A 21912-nucleotide genomic window follows, 5' to 3' on the forward strand; every position below is an offset into this window, starting at 1 on the left:
GATTAAAATAATCCATTCTGAGTGAGCTTCTGGTAAATGATTCACTGATTCAAATGATCCGTTCAGAGTGAATTTCAATTAAGCAATTCACTGATTTTAGAAACTGGTCTGAATGGGGTTTAATGTGTAAAAGTAGTTTCACATCTTTTCACTTGAATTTTCAGTATAGTTAAAGGTGCAGTAGGTGATCTGCCAAAATGCTAGCACATTATCTTTAGGTGGCAGGGAGGGACTGTGATTCAAAGCCACGCCTCCTGAAATCGTGAACATGCACACAACGTCACAACAGCTGACAACCCAATAGTTCATGTCATTTTCCAGTTAGTTAGTGTTTGGCCAGCGCCGTGCAGGAATTGCATTTAGAGCGAATATTCAGAGTAGCATGGTAAACATTATAGGAAGACTGTCATTGTTCAAAAATGTCCCAATGTGAATATAAAAGCAACTTCAGCTCAATAAAGCAGGTTAAACGGAATAGCGCTATTTACTGATGTTTTGTTGTTAAACTAAATATAAATCTACATTAGCAATGCTGTAAAAGGACCTTATGAAACCGAAAATAGTTGCATCAATCTTCTGCTGGGAGATTTCAGTGGCTGAACAACACTTCTGTGCATATAAGTCATTCACAACACAACAGAATCTAACATAAGCTCAGCCTGACTAAAATAGTTCTAAAACAGAACATTACATCAGTCATGGTGTCGTCCTTCCTCCAGCATGCAAAAGTAACTCCAATATTGATTCAGGATTTTCCAAAGTTTGAATTCAGCATTTGATTTCACCGCGTCTGTGATTGTCTCGTGAACGTGCGGCGCTCATGCAGGCGGGCACACGCGAATGGCGGATCTGCGTAAACAGATGCACAGATGTCTGAATCTACTGTACATTTGCTGACAGACAGTTTGAGCTACTTAACGGAATTATGGGAGATGTCGGCCCGACAATATTTAATTGTTTTAAATATTGACAATATTTAATTTTTTAGTTTTATGCTTCACCCAGAATGTAAAAATACATATAAACACATTTAGATCATTTACTGTAATCATTACTATTAGACCGTGAAGAGACTTTCAACCAGCACAACAAAAATGTTTCTGAAGACAATCACCTACTGCACCTTTAAGGGAGTTTGACAGGTTTTGGTAATAAATGATGTTGCCACATAAACATTCATAATTAAGTAAAGTTCTGTTTTCAATCCATCTTTATTTCTATAGCGCTTTTACAATATAAATTGTGTCAAAGCAGTTTAACAGAAGTTCTAGTAAATTACAACTGTGTTGTACTTTTGTACTTTGATTCAATTAATGAGTGAATGTGAAAAGGCGTACTTAATACTTCTACTAGAGTAATGTTAAAGTAGCATATCTGCACTTTTAGTCAGTACCCAAATTTCTAGACCACCACTGGTTGGCAGTAGGACATGCAGGATTATTTCAGGACTCCGCAAGTGCAGCTCAGAGTCTCTGGTTTGACTAAATCCTGCTAGATGGTCAACTATATTTATCTAACTGACAGCATTGTTGTTCTCTTCTTCATAAGACATAATAAAGAGCGCTACATAGACCATTAACTTTCTGCCAAAAAGAAAATCGTTTTCTACACTGTTCAGTCGTGAGCACATGATCCATGCTGTGCAGATGGGTAGCTCGATTTCATTATGGCTTTGGTGCATTTGATATTTACTTCTAAATAGTCCTTGTATTAGGTACTAAACAGCGAAATGAGATCATGTGAGAAGCATGTTATTTCCGCAACTCCTATGTCTAACACCGCAGAAACCACATAGTCAGGCTATTTCTGCTCATGGTTGTGAGGTGATGCACCTGTGGTTATCATGATCTGCAAATGTATGAAAGATGAGGCTACAATTTGTACAGATGGCTCTGTTTTGTTAACAAAATTTAAATTATATCTGCGGCGTCACGGTTGCACTGTGGGTAGTACAAACGCTTCACAGCAATAAGGTCGCTGGTTTTTCTGGCACCAACAACCATGTCTCGTTCAAAGTCACTTAAATCACATTTTTTCCCCAATCTGATTCTCAATTGGAATTGCAGCAAATCGTCTTGACCATGTTAACATGCCTAAATAATTTGAGTTGCTGCCGTGTGATTGGCTAATTAATAATTTGTGTTAACAAGCTTTTGGACAGGTCTACCTAATAAAGGGGCTGGTGAGTGTACTTGTAGTATATACTAATATTTTTAATTATTTAAAAAAAAAAAGTTTTTAATTGTTTTAATGTAATTTTTGTAGTAATTCTGTTATGAGCTGAATTATGAATGTATTATTTTTATTTCAGTAATTTAACTTATACCTTTGTTACCTACCTATATACTTTGTTTTTTGTTTGTTTGTTTGTGTATAGTTCAGATAGCTGCCAAGGCAGTACTTACATTTTTTTTTTTACTTTTAGAAAAAGCAACAACAAAGCTAGTGGATTCTGTTGTTTACAGCGTTCTGGCAGAAGTCATTATATGCGAAAGGATATAAAGGAAATAGACAGATGGCATGCTGCATACTGATCAGACAGTTCAGTAACACAGGCTTATAATGCAGATGTGTTCATGCGTGTTTGTATGAATGGATGTGTGTATTTGATGTCTGCTTTCACAGTCAAATACTGATCATTGTTTTTCTTTCTTTTACGTCAGCAGCCCCCTCCTTTAACAGGGCATCTTCACGCCAGAAACGTAATTGTGAGTCACACACAAACACACACTGGGCTTGGTGGAGGTTTCTTTGCCAGACTTCTTTTTTTTTCTTTTTTTTTTTGTCGTCAGCCTCCGGTCCTGTTAAAAATAAGTAGTGAGAATCACACACCTGCTGAATATACTCTGGTGAAACATGCATAAATAAACACAATCATTTGCTTTGTGTGTCTATATCTGTGTGTGTGTGTGTGTAGGATGATTTGGTATTGTGACAGTTTCTTTCGTACACACAATCAGAAGCGTGATCAAACAGACACACATTAAATGATCCACCCTGGGAGCTTGTTTAGCTCAGAAATGAGTTGTTTATGAAAAGCTGCATGAACAGTTCATGAACATACACACACACACACACACACACACACAGGCTGTTAGTGATGTTGATGTTGCACTGTATGCTGTCTACATGGGGTGTCCTCTAGGGCCATCTGATCTCAACTACTTTATAAATGATTAGGGAATCAGTCTACTTCAAGCAACACATGCACACATTAGTGTTTGTCTGTCTGTCTGTCTATCTATCTTTCCATCCATCTACCGTTCCATCTACCGTTCTGTCTATCTATCATTCTGTCTATCATTCTATCTATGGTTCTATTGATCATTCTGTCGTTCTATCTATCGGTCTGTCTGTCGTTCTATTGTTTAATGTTCTATCATTCTATCTATCGTTGTAACTATCTATCTATCGCTCTCTCTTTCTATCGTTCTTTCTATTGTGCTGTCTATCCATCATTCTAACAATCTATCCTTCTATCATTGTGTCTATCATTCTAGCGATCTATCGATCAATTTATTGTTTTGTCTATTTATCGTTCTATCTAACGTTCTATTATTTTAATGTTCTATCGTTCTATCAATCTATTGTTTTAATGTTCTGTTTATCTACATGTATATATCATTTTATTGTTCTATCATTCTATCTATTGTTCTGTCTATCGTTCTCTCTATTTCTATTATTTTATTGTTCTATCGTTTTATCTATCTATCCATCCATCCATTCACCCATTCTCGCTGTTGTTCTGTCCATCCATCCATCCATCCACCCACCCATCTATCCTCGCTGTTGTTTTATCTATTTATATATCTATATCTATCTATCCATCCATCCAACATGAGTTGAGCATTTTTACTGACTGTTGTCCATCATGAAAAACCAGCAACAATCAAGAATTCATGATTATGTCTATATGCTGTTATGCCTTTGACTTTCATTATAACAATATTTTTTTTATTTGAATTACCCAGAGAGTTGAGTTTTTACACATTTAAAGACTTTTTAAATGTTACTAGTACTTTATTTTTCCCAATATGTGTCAAAAAGATTTGTCACAAAAATCATCCCATTTGCTGAAACACCGAGAAAGTTGTGGCCAAATTAGGACTCCAAATCACCCCAGAATGGAAGAAATCATCCCCAACAGCACACAGAGATTCATTTCCTAATATGTCTTGCATGGACCCAAGATTCTCACAGAAATCAGTGAAGTGTGGTGAAGGAAAAATCATGGTTTGGGGTTACATTCAGTATGGGGTCATGTGAGAGATCTGCAGAGTGGATGGCAACATCAACAGCCTGAGGTATCAAGACATTTGTGCTGCCCATTACATTACAAACCACAGGAGAGGGCAAATTCTTCAGCAGGATAGCGCTCCTTCTCATACTTCAGTCTCCAAATCAGTTCCTGAAAGCAAAGATGGTCAAGGTACTCCATGATTGGCCAGCCCAGTCACAAGACATCAACATTATTAAGCATGTCTAGGTAAGATGGAGGAGGCTTTGAAGATGAATCCAAAGAATCTTGATGAACTCTGGGAGTCCTGCAAGAATGCTTTCTTTGCCATTCCAGATGACTTTATTAATTTATACAAGTTATTTGAGTCATTGCAGAGATGTATGGATGCAGTCCTCCAAGCTCATGGGAGTCATACACAATATTAACTCTTTTTCCACTGCACCATGACTTTATATTCTATACTGGACATTATTTCTGTTTAGTGACAAGAGTTTTGTCTAAGCAGAGTCAGACCTTACTGTCCTAATTAAATCATTAACAATCAAGACTTGATCATATTTTGGTTGGGTAAAATAAGGGTAATCTAAAGGCCCTTGCCTTTCATAAAAGCCACTTCTAATACAAAATGATTAACTAGAAGTCAAGTAGTTATTTGTTTTTCCTAAAACTTGGATAGGCGACAAGACTTTTGTCAGGTAGTGTATGTTGTTAAGGCTTTGCAGTCATTATAATGGAAATCAATGAGGCTAAAACAGCCACGAGCATAATGAAAGTGTTGTAAATTTGAAAAATACTTAAGTGTTAAAATGACTATATTTTTAAATGATATTTTTTTTAAACCCCTTTCCAATAATTAATTTCTCTGCTTAATTTTTTCTTCTGTCCTCTTGTGTTTCTCCATAGCCGCAGATCAGCCATGCTGCAGAGCTCTGTATGACTTTGAGCCGGAAAATGAGGGAGAGCTGGGCTTCAACGAGGGCGATGTGATCACACTCACCAACCAGATTGACGACAACTGGTATGAGGGAAGCTTTCGTGGTCAGACTGGACTCTTTCCATGCAACTACGTGGAGGTGATGGTGCCTCTGCGCTAAAAATTACAGCGGATAAACAGTGCAATGTCAGGTACAGACAGAAGCAAAGGGAACATCCCTGACTTGTTTCACTACGAGCACCTTTACCTCCTGAAAGACAGAGAATATACAGTTATTATTCCTTCCAGCGCTGTGCTGAAACACTACCATTCCTTCCTTCATACAGTATATAATAAATGTTGTTGAGAAAGTTGTCAAAAGTGTTGTGGTAAAGCACTGCTATTCCTTACTTCACATATAATAAACATTGTTGAGAAAGGTGATGAAGATAAAAATCATTTCGGGAGTGTTCCTTGTGGAGTTCAGTAGGTTTTTGTGTTTACTTTGAAATTCGTATCAACATCAGCAGAGGAAATGTGTGATGTTGGTGATTACTGAACTCTAGTGGCCACGTTTGAACATTACAGCTCTTAAGGCGAGAAACTGCAGGTGAACACTGAAATATGTATTACTTATAGCGAACACTATATTTCTCCAGGTGATTGACATTAAGAATTGCAAAGATTGTTTGTGATACAAGTTTTAAAAATACCATGTATAAATATGCAAATGAGGTGTTTCAATAAATATACACTTGTTTGCATACATTTCTAGAATGGAAAAGTGATGTCATTGGATGAAGTCTGGTAAAATTATTTAAAATAGTTTTTATTAGGATATTATATTAATTTTACAGAGGGGATTTTGAGTATCTCTCTTTCACTTTCAAAATATATAATTTGTAGAATAAAATTTATAAAATCAGGCTTATTTTGTATTAACTGATCACTATCTATCTATCTATCTATCTATCTATCTATCTATCTATCTATCTATCTATCTATCTATCTATCTACATACCTACCTCTATTGTTCATTCGTTCTATTGTTCGGTTGGTCATTCATTCTTTCTATCTATCGTTCATTCTATCCATCCATCCATCCATCCATCCATCCATCCATCGTTCTATCTATATCTATCATTCTATCTATCGTTCTATCTATCCTTCTATCTATCTATCTATCTATCTATCTATCTATCTATCTATCTATCTATCTATCTATCTATCTATCTATCTATCTATCTATCTATCTATCTACAGTATCCATCCATCCATCCATCCATCCATCGTTCTATCTATCGTTCCATCCATCCATCCATCCATCCATCGTTCTATCTATTCATCGTTCTATCCATCGTTCTATCCATCCATCCATCCATCCATCCATCCACCAACCTACATATCTACCTCTATTGTTCGTTTGTTCTATTGTTCGTTCATTCTTTCTATCTATCGTTCATTCTATCTATCTATCCATCTATCCATCCATCCATCCATCCATCTATCGTTCTATCTATTCATCGTTCTATCCATCCATCCATCTATCTATCTATCCATCTATCCATCTATCATCCATCCATCTATCATTCTATCATTTTATTCATCGTTTGTTCTTTCCATCTGTCGTTTTTGCTATCTATCGTTCTTGCTATATATTGTTCTTTCTGTCTATGTATTTATCTAGCTATTGTTCTATCTTTCTATCTTTTGTTCTATCTATCTTTCGTTTGTTCTGTTGTTCAGTCAGTCGGTTGTTCGTTCTTTCTATCCATTGTTCATGCTATCCATCGTTTGTGCTGTATTGTTCTTTATATCTCTACCTAGCTATCTGTCTGTATCTATTTATCGTTCAATCTATCGTTTGTTCTCGTCCTGTCGGTCGTTCTTTCTATCTGTTCTTTCTATTTATCTGTGTATCTATCTTTATCTATCTATCTGGCTATCGTTTTATCTATCTATTGTTCGTGCTATCCATCGTTCTTGCTATATATCGTTCATTCTGTCTGTGTGTCTGTCTATGTATCTATCTAGCTGTCTTTCTGTTTTGTTCTATTTATCTATATATCCATCTATCTATCCATCCATCTATCCATATTTATCTATCTATCGATAGAGCATTCGTTCGTTCGTTTGACTCATTCGCTCGTCGTTCGTTCGCTCGTTAATGCTATCTATTGTTCTTTCTATCTATTTATATGATTGTATAGTTTAGTCTTAGAGCTGCGGTGTATGCAAGTGGAGAAAAAAAAAACAAATGTTGAGAAAACAGCCTGAAAATATATGCATTTGATTGTAGACACAAATTTATAAAGTACAAAAAGGTTGCATTTAAACATTTATTTTGGATTGTGTTTTCTTTGCCTTTAGACTAAAAATAAATAAACACTTTATGAAAAGCTAAAAACATTTTTACAACTTTACATTTAAAAAAAACGAACGATAAAACTGTTTTTACCTGCAGTGTGTTGTTTTAATGCTGCCTGACTGTTTCTAAAAATACTGAAAGTGTGTCTTAAAATATTTCTTATTTTACTTCCTTGGATAGGATTGCCAAAGAATTTGCTTTTGACTATAGGCCCAGCCAGAGTAAATGATGATGTAATTTTAAATTAAATTATTTGAGTGAACTATCCCTTTGAATGCTGCATTTGCTGCTTCTGTCCATTAGTAATGAGGTCAGTGTTGACTCTAATGTTATCTTCATGATAAATAGAGAGTAAATTTATTAGTAAATTCAATAAGAAAAGCAATCGATTGTTCAAATCAAAATAAAACCGTTTGCAACCTCATACGCACAGTCATTATTATACCAGAATTTGTTTAGTTTTTTAAAATGCTGTGAGGATGAGTTAACCATGACAGAATTATTTTTTCTAAACAAATCTACATCTTTGCATTGGTGTTAACAGGTTCACTCATTTATTCATTTATATTAATTTAGTAGACACACATTATTTCATACTCGGATAGCTTCTTTAGATTTTAGATTTCACTTTTGGAATGACAGAATTCCCTTCCTTAGAATCATACCTTCCTACTCATAAACTCCATTTTTAAACAAGTATTTCAATGAGGCGAAACATGAACTTGAAGTACCAGTTTGTGCTCAGAAAACAAGCCATGTTTTTCTTTATTTTTTCCCACTTAATTCCACTCTTCACTCTGTTTTCTGGAAAGATGAACATGTATTAATCCACTTCAACACACTGCAACTATCACTGATCTCAATAGTGGATAATGCACAAATAATCCTCGTATTGTTACTGCTGTGGTTTATGATTTGGATATTAGAGCACGACAGGGATGCAGAGTTCTTGAAAAGGGAACTTGCGTGTGTGGATTGCAGTTTTCTTTTTCTCAGAAAGGGAGCTCAGAAGCTTCCTTTAAGCACTGACTCTTGTTCAGTTTCTCTCTCTCAGGGAAAAAAAACGATCTGATTTAGTTCTTCCATAGCCAAACTCATTGAACCCCATTCATTCATAAGCAGAACAAATTTATTCTTTTTTTTTTTTTAGAATTATTCTCAAAGTTTTGCAGTAAAAATAATTTATGTTTAACTGATGCTAATTTATTTTGTTTATAAGTGGATAAACCATACCAAAAATGTGGTTCCTGTGTCTGTGCAATTAATATGCTGGTCTTCATTACAGTAGTTATATAATTTATACAGGTAGGGAATTTTAGGATTTTTAAAAGGAACCCATTATTCAAAAATCATTTTTATAGGGGTTTTAACACCGTTGTGTGGTAGCTGTGTGTGCTGCGAATAGTAAAAATTACGAAAGTCTATTTTTGTTGTAGTCACTCTTGATTAAAAACAGTCTGCAGAAACACTTTGATTGACATTCTGCCTTTTTTTTAAGTGAGAGGGAAAGCCCTGCCCATTTGTGATCCTCTTTACATAAGACTTGTTTTTTAATCTTTCACTACCGGCACAGACTTTTGTAGCTCCACCCTCTTTTGTAAAAAGAGTACAATCTCATTTAAATTTAAAGCGACAGTCACCATAATGGCACAATTAGAATCAAAGCCTTAAAAAGGAGCAGTTTCAAAGAGTTATAAAGCATTATGTGTGGGGTATTTTGAGCTGAAACTTTGCATACACACTTTATTGACTTTTTTTTTTTTTTTTTTTTTTTTTTTACATCTTGCAAAAAGAGATATAATTGGTCCCTTTTAGTGTAGAGTCCAGTGTAGTGTAATACAGTTGTATACTGTTCTAAAAACATTTTTACCATGACACATTTTAACAGGGATGTTAAAGAAAACACCAACTAAAGTCTAATTCAGTATAACCATACAGCAAAAAATATTGTCTCATATTCAGTCATTCATTTTAGCTCAGTAGTCGCCTTACAGCAAGAAGGTTGCTGGCTTGAGTCCCAGCTGGGCCAGTTGGCATTTCTGTGTGGAGTTTGCAAAGCTGCGGTCACACTAGAGTTTGTGCATGCGAAATTCTGTCATACGGTGCTGCTAAAAGGGGCGGGATGATTAAACAAGATTATTAGACATTAAAAAAAGCGAGCGATTGCTTCGTGTTTTAAATTTCTGTCCAGAGAGGTCATGTTTTGATCCTCGATTGGTCTCACGCAGTCAAATGACACGATTTCGCAGGTCAGAGTTCAAAAAGCTTGAACTTGGCACCGCAGCGAACTGCGAAACTTGATGCATGACCCTGCGTTTCCGGTCTGACGCATTCAAGTGCGTATGAATGAAAGTCTATGGGGAGAAAAGTCAAGTGTGACCGCAGCTTTATAGTTAAAAAACTTAAGTTGAAACATGACAACAGTTATGATTAACAATATATCATTTCAGCATCGATATCGCAATGTGCAAATCTGCAATAGTCACATTTTATGATCTTCAGTGTCAAGTATAGATTATTGTTGATAATTGTTGATTGTAGATTAATGCGTGGGTTTCCTCCAGGTGCTCTGGTTTCCCACACAGTCCAAAGACATGCGCTATAGGTGAATTGAATGAACTAAATTGTCTGTAGTGTGTGTGAGAATGTGAGTTTATGGTAGTTTCCCAGTAATGTGTTGCCACTGGAAAGGCAGCCACTGCGTAAAACATATGCTGAAGTAGTTGGCAGTTCATTCCGCTGTGGTGATCCCTGATGAATAAGGGACTAAGCCAAAGGAAAACCAATGAATGCCATTTGTAGCTTTAAGATGACTTAAATTGAATTTGTTTATAGTGAAGGCTGTCAAGTGTCATTTTTCATGTAGATGTTTTAATATTTGTGTCTGACTGCTTTTATTAACCTTGTTAATACTTAACAGACAAATGCAAAACATTTTTCTTATTTTTACTTTTTTCCCTCACTAAAAATCTACTTTAAAGTTCTTCTGAAGTAATTTATAATCATTTATGCAAATCCACTCTTTTATAAAATGACCTTAACCATTCTGAAATGGTGAATTCTTCACAAATAGTTATTCAGTCCTTTCAGTGAATATATATGTTTCATATCGGAATATATCATGCAGAAAAACCAAATATTGCATTGTCAATTTGTTTTAATATTCTGCAGCCGTATTTATATGAAAACATTTGTCGTGACTTTATGATCATAATATTTTACAGTGTAGAGCATATCCATTAAAACTGAGATCAGGGGACTGTTCTTAGTAGCTTGCTTAAATGATCTAAGATGATTTGGCAGATCCTGGATCTGTTAATCTTAATAACTGATTTCTGGTTAATTTGGTTCTTCAAACAAGTTCGTGAATCAGATTAAAATGTCTGGATGAACTGATCTGAGATCGCTGCGTATGTTGTGAAGGACTGATCTGTATATCCTCGAAATCATGATCAGCAATGCAACGATTGGCTGACAGTACAGCAGCGTAATGACATCATCTGATTAATATTCAATTATCCATGTGAGCAAAATTACATAAAATTAGTAGTAAACGGTTTGTTAAAAATGATAAGCAACAACTTTTCACCTTTGTTGTGGGCTGCATGCTTGGCCCTTTCATGTTTCAAGAGCAGTTTATTTAGTTTTACAGTTAGAGCGGATTTTCTTTATTATAGTAGCCATAGTAGTATTATAGTAACCGTTTTTTGTTTTTTTTTAATGGGTGTAAAGAATAACTGGATGTTTACAAAAGCATTTTGATATTGGTAAAGGTGTCTGCAACTTTTATGAAGCATCAAATCACCGTCATATTAACTGTCAAAACATGTTTATGACTGGATAAATGTATTATTGCTTTTAAAAAGTCACATATTGTTTATGTCTATTATCATACACGGATTGTACTAAAGCGATTTAAAAAGTTAATATCAACAAGTTTTCTCTTTGCACCACCAGGTGGCAGTCTTTGTACTTTCATTTAGAAGTTTTATTAATATATAATTTTATATATATATATATATATATATATATATATATATATATATAGTTTAAAAATGTACTATTTGCCAAAGTGTATATAACTACTAAGAAATTATCAGCATTCAGTGCATGCTTTCAGTATTTTCTTTGCTTGAACTGATCCGATCTAATCTTGTTTTTATGAAATGAGCCTGCTCCTGACCAGGTTTGAGCTACCAGAACTGTTGCTATGACGACAAGTCTTTGATCAGTTTTGAAGAACGAAACGATCCTGGATCGTGTCAAATCGCCAATAACCAAATCCAGCTAACTGAGTAATCCACGTACAAAGAACAGACCCCTGGTTGCAATTTATCCAGAGTATCACTAGCAAAAGTACTAAACTGAAACTGATGCAAAGTATAATATTCACTGTTTTACATCATAAGTGCCACTAATAGGTCAACATAAGTAATTTATCCTGAAAAACCAGTCCATTTAAAAAGAAAATGTGAAAAAAAGTTTACTTGTGTGATCAATGTAAAATTGCATCAGTCAGCAGATCTGATTTCATGTAATTGTTTTTTAACCCGAAAGAAACCAGAATGACTGGCTTTATAAAGTATAAAAGCACAACTTTAGTTTTCTGTAAACTCCCTCATACACTATTCTGCAGTCTCAGCATCTTCTGTTTCACACACTACATTTAATATTTTGTTTTTATCGTGGGTAGAATGTATTATACTGTAAATATAGTGTCTTATTGTTCCTGGAAAACATTATTAGGCCTCAAATCAAGTTTAACGACAATCATGTGCTTCAGAAAGTGTTTGAGAACGAATACTTCCTTCAATCAGTGATTCCTGCCTCATCTATTTGTGATTTTTATGTTTTGTTTTAAAAATGTGCAGGGCTAAGAGAACATTGTATATTTTCATCTTAAATAAAGGTGTAAAACTGCAGTTCTCTGTCGGTCTTTGGACACTTTCAGCAGTGAACAAGAATCATTTTTTACTCCATTTATAGCCAGAGTTGAAAGTGTGTATAGTTGAAGTCAGAATTATTAGCCCCCATGAATTATTATCCCCCCCCCCCCCCCCGTTTATTTTTTTTGTCCAATTTCTGTTTAATGGAAAGAATATTTTTTCCAACACATTTCTAAACATAATAGTTTTAATAACTCATTTCTAATAACTGATTTATTTTATCTTTGCTATGTTGACAGTAAATAATGTTTGACTAGATATTTTTCAAGACACTTCTATACAGCTTAAAATGACATTTAAAGGCTTAACTAGGTTAATTAGGTTAACTAGGCTTGTTAGGGTAATTAGGCAAGTTATTGTATAATGATGGTTTGTTCTGTAGATTATCAAAAAATATATAGCCTAAAGGGGCTAATAATTTTGACCTAAAGAATTAAAAACTGCTTTTATTATAGCTTAAATAAAACAAATAAGTCTTTCTCCAGAAGAAAATATATTATCAGACATACTGTGAAAATTTCCTTGCTTTGTCAAACATAATTTAGGAAATATTTAAAAAAGAAAAATAAATTCAAAGGGGGGCTAATAATTCTGACTGTAACTGTTTGTTCATATGTATGTACAGTATGTATGCATGGGGGCGGGTTGCGGACCTATGTTAATGTCATAGGCCCCTGCTCGTTAACCCAAATTTCAAATCTGCCAATCACAAGACAGCAACTCAGCAACTCACTTTAAGCATGATTTAAGAAGATTTAAGTGACTTTAAATGTGGCATAGTTGGTGCCAGATGGGCTGGTCTGAGTATTTCAGAAACTGCTGATCCACCTGGATTTTCATGCACAGCCATCTCTAGGGTTTATAGATAATGGTCCGAAAAAGAGAAAATATCCAGCAAGCGGCAATTCTGTGGGCACAAATGTCTTGTTGGTGTCAGAGGAGAATGGCCAGGCCGGTTCAAGCTGATAGAAAGACAACAGTACCTCAAATAACCACTCGTTACAACCAACTGAGGTCTGCAGAAGAGCATCTCTGAACGCACAACATGTCCAACCTTGAGGCGGATGGGCTACAGCAGCAAAAGACCACACCATGTGCCACTCATGTTAGCTAAGAACAGGACACTGAGGCTACAGTTCGCATAGGCTCACCAAAATTGGACAATAGAAGATTGGAAAAACGTTGCCTGGTCTGACGAATCTCGATTTCTGCTGCAACATTTGAATGGAATGGGTCAGAATTTGGCGTCAACAAGATGAAAGCATGGATCCATCCTGCCTTGTATCAATGGTTTAGGTTGGTAGTGGTGGTGTAATGATGTGGGAGATGTTTTCTTGGCACACTTTAGGCCCATTAGTTCCAACTGAGCATCGTGACAACGCCACAGCCTACTTGAGTGTTGTTGCTGACCATGCCCATCTCTCTATGACCACAGTGTACCCATCTTCTGATGGCTACTTCCAGCAGGATAACAAATCATGTCACAAAGCGCAAATCATCTCAGACGGGTTTCTTGAACATGACAAGGAGTTCACTGTTCACCTCCACAGTCACCAGAACTTAATCCAATAAAGCACCTTTGGCATGTGGTGGAACAAAAGATTGGCATCATGGATGTGCAGCCAACAAATCTGCAACAACTGTGTGATGCTATCATGTCAAAAGGACCAAACTCTGAGGAATATTTTCAGTATCTTGTTAAATCTTTGCCATGAAGGTTTAAGGCAGTTCTGAAGGCAAAAGGGGGTCCAACCCCGTACTGGTAAGGTGTACCTAATAAAGTGGCCGGTGAGTGCATATCTATCAGGGCTTTGCATCAACTTTTTTTTTTTAATCACCAGCCATTGTAGCCACTCGCCATTTTAAAAAAAAAAAAAAAAAAAAAAACAATAAAAAAAAATAGTTCTACTCACTTAAAGTTGAATTAACAATAACCCAACGGGTAACCCAGTGATGGCCCAAACTGCTTTTGGGTTATTTTAACCCAATCCATTGGGTTGTTAAGGTTGACCCAAAAATTTGGGTTACAAAAATAACCTTTTTGTTAGGTTATTTTGCCAAAAAGTGGCTATATACATATAAATTATTATTATTATTGTGTTGATGTCTCTGCTGGGTCCTTAAGGCGAGAATGATGGCCAAATGTCTCAAATACGTGCACAATCCCCCCCAACCCCCACCCCCCACTTATCCATATACAGATCGGCTATGAAGCATGCTTTTGTATCATCAAATTAAGAGTTCTGGTGAAATTAATATAAAAAACACAACACAGAGTGGTAATTTGATTAAAAAAACATTATTGCGTTAGAGCTTAAATAAACTTTAGAACGCTAAAACAACACCACACATATTAATACAGCCATTACAGATCCAGATCAATCAGTTGACTGTTGAAATTCTAAATTTTTAACCCAACTGGTTGAGATAATAATAAATAACTCAATAAAGGTTTAAAATAACCTAACAAAGCACCAAATATTTTTTTAACTCAACCATTGGATTAAATAACTAACCCAGCGCTTTTTAGAGTGTAGTTTAGTGTTTAACTTTAAATGTCACTTTAAGCTGTATAGAAGTGTCTTGAAAAATATCTAGTCAAATATTATTTACTGTCATCATTAAATATTAATTGAATATTAATCAGATGATGTCATTACGCTGCTGTGCCGTCAGACAGACAGATAGATGGATAGATGGATGGATGGATGGATGGATGGATGGATGGATGGATGGATGGATGGATGGATGGATGGATGGATGGATGGATAGATAGATAGATAGATAGATAGATAGATAGATAGATAGATAGATAGATAGATAGATAGATAGATAGATAGATGTCATATATTTACATGAAAAATATATTTAAAAATTTATCACAAATGATTTCTATATAAGTATAATGACTATATTTATGAGGTCCAAGCTACATTTCCAGGTTTTAATGGATAGGCTACTATATGATAATACTTTACATTTCAGTCCAGGAGTTTTAGTTTTTTGTTTTTTTTACTTCTTCGAACAGTAGTCTACCATTTAAATGTAAGTTTTAAATGCACATTTTAATTCAAATGTTGACATTTTATTTTGTTTGTTTGTTTTTTACCTGTAAGCACAGTGTTAATGTTCAAACTATGTATAATGTTTAAAGTGGCTAACAATAATAAATATTCTTAATAATAGGAATTAATCGGCCTGTTTTTTAGCTGTGCTAAGCTGTAGCTGCTCAATTAGGCCTATTATGCTACTGTCTGTATTTCAATACTGTTTAATATGGTGGCACTCGGAGAGACAATTCTGTTCTGAGCTGGTTCTTGATGAAAAACGTTTGAGAACCACTGCTATAGTTCATTAAAAATTGTAAACACTATGAAAAAGAAATTGAGCAATTAAATTTTTTTACAAATTATAATTTCATTTATTTTAAAAAAAAAAATAATAATAATAGATAGTTTATCTCTTTGATTTGGAGTCGTACTTTTTCTATAATAAAACCAGCAGCTCCAACATTAGTACAGTATTACACTGAAAAAAAATATTTACTAAATAACAAAATGTTAATGTACATGATTGCAAACAATTGATATGGGCTGAATGTTCAACTTAATTTGTTTATTTAAATTCGGCCCATATCAATTGTTTGCAATCATTCAAAAGAATGATACATTTAATTTACTAATTTTCTTAAAGGTATGTGGTTGTGAACAATTTATTTGGGCTCAATTTAAACAAAAACAAATTAAATTATGTTCAACCTTGTTTAAGTTCAATCCATATTGTTTGCAACAATTTAGTACAAATCTTTTTTCAGTGCTGTTAAAATAGTTGAGTTAAAAATACCCCAACATTCAGTATAACCCAATCTATAAGTTATTATAGCACCTTCCCAACTATGGGTTATTTTAACCCAATGCATTGGGTTATTTTGATTAAACATAATTTTTTCCCACTCTGGTATTACTATTGCTACTATTACTATTATTATGGCATGGGTAATTAAATAACATACAGATTTCAAAAATATTGAAAATGCTTTATTTCCATTTCAGTTCCTGACACTTTTGTTATTATAAATCAATAATCACAAACGATGAAGAAACAAAACAAAGTGCAGTTATAAACTCTGCAAGCAGAAATCGTGTTGATGGAGCAGATTATGAAGTTCTGTGAGAGACTGTACAGCAGCTGCAGCAGGCTCCACTTAGTGTCAACAATGTAGGCCTACAGTTTTTAACCACATCCAAACGCTTTTAAAAGATGGTCCTGAATGGTGAAACGGATATAAAAACCATGACAGGAAAGGTAATTTGATAAAAAAATAACAACAATGTTATTGCGTTGTAGTATAAATACCGTTTATAGCGCAAAAACAACATTACGGACGCATATTAACACAGCTGTTTTGTGTCAGTTAAATCAGTTGACTGTTGAAATTCAAATTTGTAACCAAATAAATATCCAAATAAAGGTTAAAAGTAACCCAACAAAGCACCAAATATTTAACTCAACTAGTTGAGTTATTAATAAATAACCTAATAAAGGTTAAAAATAACCTAACAAAGCACCAAATATGTTTAACTCAATCATTGGGAATAGCCTAGCTCAACGTTTTTTAGAGTCCACCTTAAAAAATGTGTAAATCCAATTAATCTTTTTTTTTCAGTGTACCTCTTATTTTTGAAGAAGACATTAATTCGATATCACACTCACACAATCCAGCATAATAAAGGAGCGATTTCCCTCGCCGGCGGGTCTTAATGTAATCACAGATGCCATATTGAGCGTGAAGGCGTGTGTTGTGCCTGTGAATGCGTGTCAGTGACGAGATTAATCACGCATATATATCCAGTGCCTTCCATCTCTAGGCTAAAGAAGGCGTGTCGACTATCATCCAGCGGCTCTATTGTCCCTGTGTGTGTATATGTGTGTGTGTGGATGTGAGTGAGCACCGGGCAGAGCTCGAGACATGGCAGCGGCGCCCCCGAGTCCGCGCACCGGGAGCCCGAAAGCGCAGCTGCCGCCCTGTTATTATGAAGGATACCTGGAGAAACGAGGAGCGAAGGAGAAGGTAAGCGAGCCATGCTTGACATTTTGAATATATATTATCATATATGGCTCGGCGTGGCACATGCTTATTGTGTGGGTATGTATGGGCGAGGTGGATTAGCCTATGAACCCGTCTGCCAAGTAAATATTTAGGTTGTTGGTGTTCTAGCGTTATTGGATGAATGAGGCGACGCTGTTGTGTGTATTATATCGCTTTCTGAGAGCACTATGAATGTTATCATAACTCATATTTAAGCTGGGTTTTTTGCATGTGTGGTGCTTTAAATTCTCGGCAGCTGCTCTGCTTGTGGACACACCTTATTAATGCGGACCACATGCAGTCCTGAGAGTCAGATTAATATTGTATATCACGTGTTTTCAACGCCATGCATTCATTTCCAACATATAGATCGATGGATTTATGAATGATGTCTCTCACTGTATGTATGGATAAAGGTAAAGTTGGTTTTATATTCGGATATTTACACATTCTCTTTAATAATGAAATTTCAGATCAGACACTGTTTTGAAATATAGGCCCCCAATATGCAGAATATAAATATGTTGGAAACATTTTTTAAATTCCCAAAACAGCTTCAAAAGTATCTACATTTTACAAATTTAGTTCAAAGATTAATGGTAAAAACTGAAAATTTAAGACTGATTTGACAAAAAGATATTAGCAGAGATATAGATAAAGATACCTGGGATATAATTATTTCTCATAGTGTAAATAAAAGAAGCAAGAGGTAAATTTATACAGTATAAGATACTTCATAGGTACTATTACACTCCAGTGCGGCTTTTTAGAATGTGATGCTTAGATGATAGTAAGTGCTGGAAATGTAAACAGGTGATTGGTACATACATTCATGCATCATGGCAATAGATTCAACCCTTTCGGGAATATGTGTTGAGACAATTAGGTAGATGTTTGGGATTTAATATCCCTTTCTCACCCAAGATATGCCTTTTAGGTGGCAAAACTGAGCTTCCACATGTTACAAATGATGAGTTCACCCTTATAATTTTGGGCATTACTACAGCAGCACGTATAATACTGAGGTTTTGGAAGGATATTCAATGCCCTACGCTTAAATTATGGATGGAATCCATGAGAATGTATGAGAAAATGTTGGCCAAAATGAATGGTGATTACAAGGAAATAGATATGTGGGAGATTTTTATTTCCTCACTTGAAATGTGAATGTATCTATTCTATCCTGTTAAGCTCTGTACTGTTATTTTTTGTTACTGGTTGTTAAATTATTTATTTATTTTCTAAACTGATAAACAAATGTATAAATTGTGAAGAGCCTGTATGCAATGTATTATATACCCTATATATAATGTATTTTATATATTTGTATGGTATTGCAAAACTAATAAAAATCTCATAAAAAAATTATAATTTCAGAAAAGTATTCTTTGCAAATTCTAAATAGGGAAATCATATTAGCAGCAAATGACTATCAAAGTACACCATTGTTCACAGTGAATTAGATTGTGTTAATGTTGTTTAGAGATCATACTTGCATGCTAATTCCAACCGAATATTCAAAGTAACATGGTAAACAATATAGACTGCTAAATGAACGAATGTGCGAATATAAAACCAACTTTACCTCTATTATGTATGGTGTGTAACTGCATTCATCACATTATACTATAATGTGTACATACTATACACGTTTTAAAAAGCTCTTTCCTCATAATCGATTTGTGTTGAGACAACATAAAGGAATTAAGTTAACTTATTAGTTTTTACAAATTTAACTGGATTAAACATAAAGAAAGAAATAAGTTTTGTGTTGTTTAAGCTCATTTTAAATAAGTAGTTTGAACACAGCAAAATTATTTTGTGTGCGTGTGTGCGTGTGTGTGTGTGTGTGTGTGTGTGTGTGTGTGTGTGTGTGTGTGTGTGTGTGTGTGTGTGTGTGTGTGTGTGTGTGTGTGTGTGTGTGTGTGTGTGTGTGTGTGTGTGTGTGTGCAAATAGTTTTATCATGTTAGTTGTTTAATGCTGTAGGGAGTTTTTTTAAAGCTTTGAGACACTGAAGTTACTTAATTGCTTTATAAATCCTGCAGATTAGAAATTATTTACATAGCTGTCAGTGCATCATGCACATTTTGTGGTAAATATTGTTCTAAATAAGTGTTTAATTAGTTAAGTTTATATTTGCATATTTCAGGTTTATATTGTTCCTAATAGTTTGCTTTCTGATTCATCCTTGGTCATCAATATTAGTTAAATGTCCACTTTTTAAATATTTTATTTTGCTAGAATATAATTTTGTATTGATAAAATCATATTATTTATGGTTTCATGGTGATTGAGTCTATTTTCATGTTACTTTGAGACACTGAAGTTACTAATCTGGTTAATAAATACTGCAGATTAGAAATCATTTACATAGCTATCCGTGCATAATGCACTTTTTGTGGTAAATGCTGTGCTAAATATGTGTTTATTTTTGTTTATTTGATATTTGCATTCTAAAAGTACAGTATAAATTGCAGGGTTATATTGTTCCCTATAATTTGCTTACTGCATAGAATGAATATTAGTAAAATATTCACTCACTTATAAAAATTGTGTTCAATAGCGAATTAATTATATATTCATACAGTCTTAGAGTTTTATGCTTTCATGGTGATTGCTTCTATTTTCATGTTACTTTGAGAACCTGAAGTTTCTAATCTGGTTAATAAATACTGCAGATTTAAAATCATTTAATAATTTTATTAATAATTTAATTTTTCAATTATTATTTAAAATAGTCAGTGCATAATGCACCTTTTGTGGTAAATAATGTGCTAAATATGTGTTTAATTTATTTATTTGCATTCTCTGCCTATATATTTCAGGTTTATATCATTTTCTAATGGTTTGCTTTTTGAATAGAAAGTTCATATATATATATATGTGTGTGTGTGTGTGTGTGTGTGTAAAAGGGCTGCTCAATATATCGTTTTAGCATCGATATCGCAATGTGGGTATGCACAATAGTCACATGTTATAGATGTACAATGTCCAGTCTGAATTGTAGCAGACCAGGAGCTACATAATTGTATTTAATCACTGGATTTATATGGAATTCATATGATTATTTACATTTCTTACTTAGAATTTTTGTCTGGTTTCTAGCCCCAAATATCTACATTTTAAAGCGAAAGTAACTTATTTTTCACTTATTTCTTCTGACGGTAAATTCTAAACAATATTTTTACTTGGTCTAAGATTTTTTATTTTATTTATTTATTTTTTTGATATTTGGACTAGAAATAGGGCTGGGCGATTAATCAAAGTAATGGAAATCGACATCCAGAACCTATAATCAATAAAATTTTTCCAGGTAAATTTTTTTCAGTTATTTTCCCTACCGCGTGTGGAGTCTCGTGACCCTGCTCTGTTAAGGCTAATGTAAACTTTTGCTTACAGCACAGCCTTTCTGCGATTTGCATACTCTCATACCTCTCGAAAAATGTATCTACACGTTGCACATTTGCACTACATTGACAATGATTGGAAGCTGCGCCAGAGATGCCCCAAGCTGGCTTATTTTTTATTACTATAAAATTACTTTTTACATTAAAATATTAGTTTACAAAAGATGCAAGAAGTGCGCTGTTTAAAATAATATTTATATGATGTACCTGTACAAGAATTATTTTATTTAGAAGAGATTCTGCTTATTTTCTACTTTTGAAAACATTGAAAATACTTTTTGTTTCCAAAAGTTTTTTTTTTTTCACTTTTTGTAAGAAACAATTGGTTTTAGGCAATGTGTGTTTTAATTTCAGTTGTTCTACATTGATGTATAAATAATCATAGATAGTAGATATAGTAAATAGATAGTGTGTTTCCTGTCAGTGAACTATGAGGGCAAAAAAAATAATTAATTAGTTCAATAATCGTAACCAAGTTAAAATTTTTAATCAATAGTGATTTTAGGCCAAATCGCCTAGCCCTAACTAGAAAACAAAACAAAGGTTTTTTTTTTTTTTTTTTTTGCATTTTGATTATTCAATTTCTGTACTTGAATACATTTAGACTCCTCAGAAAACAGTCAAATAGAGCTATTAAAACCATCTTCTGAAACTGTGTTCATATCGCAATATTTAATGCAGAAAAAAAATATCGCAATATCAGATTTTTCCAGTATTGTGCAGCCATAAATTTGCTATAGAATGCATTTTCATATTCATAAAACCTGAGAAAACTTTATAATAAAATATAATTTCTGTTGGATGTCAGGCTTTGTTTGTTACCAGTATAATAAAAATAATAAAGACAATGTTGACATGGAGGTGTTCCAATTCGTAGGATCTTAAAATATTCTTTCATTGTCTTTTTAGGAAACAAATCCATATTTACACTAATAAAAGTAATACCTA

At 34.1% G+C, this 21912-nt stretch overlaps 3 protein-coding genes across 8 annotated transcripts in view; 2 read left to right on the forward strand and 1 right to left on the reverse strand.

Annotated features, from left to right (window-relative positions):
* The window catches only part of sh3gl1a (SH3-domain GRB2-like 1a), a 54862-nt gene extending 48941 nt beyond the window's left edge, over positions 1–5921 (forward strand). Inside the window, exons 9-10 of one of the 4 annotated variants that reach the window (XM_087238440.1) lie at positions 2664–2708; positions 5144–5921. In XM_087238440.1, coding sequence (XP_087094566.1) covers positions 2664–2708; positions 5144–5334 — 236 coding nt within the window. In that variant the 3' untranslated portion in view covers positions 5335–5921. 4 annotated transcript variants of the gene reach the window in all.
* cactin overlaps positions 1–21912 on the reverse strand; it is a 465667-nt gene that overhangs the window by 342739 nt on the left and 101016 nt on the right. The gene's annotated exons all lie outside the window — the stretch shown is intronic.
* stap2a (signal transducing adaptor family member 2a) overlaps positions 17339–21912 on the forward strand; it is a 67672-nt gene continuing 63098 nt past the window's right edge. For 2 of the 3 annotated variants that reach the window (XR_015477560.1, XR_015477559.1), the window contains exon 1: positions 17339–17538. Coding sequence is in view for 1 of the 3 variants with exons in the window: in NM_198808.1 (NP_942103.1) it covers positions 17437–17538 (102 nt within the window). In the remaining 2 variants the exon portion in view is untranslated. The remainder of the gene's footprint in view (positions 17539–21912) is intronic. The other variant, NM_198808.1, reaches the window with a different exon arrangement.

Source organism: Danio rerio, chromosome 2 (genome assembly GCF_052040795.2).
Source record: "Danio rerio strain M-AB ecotype USA chromosome 2, GRCz13ab, whole genome shotgun sequence".
Lineage (NCBI taxonomy): Eukaryota > Metazoa > Chordata > Actinopteri > Cypriniformes > Danionidae > Danio > Danio rerio.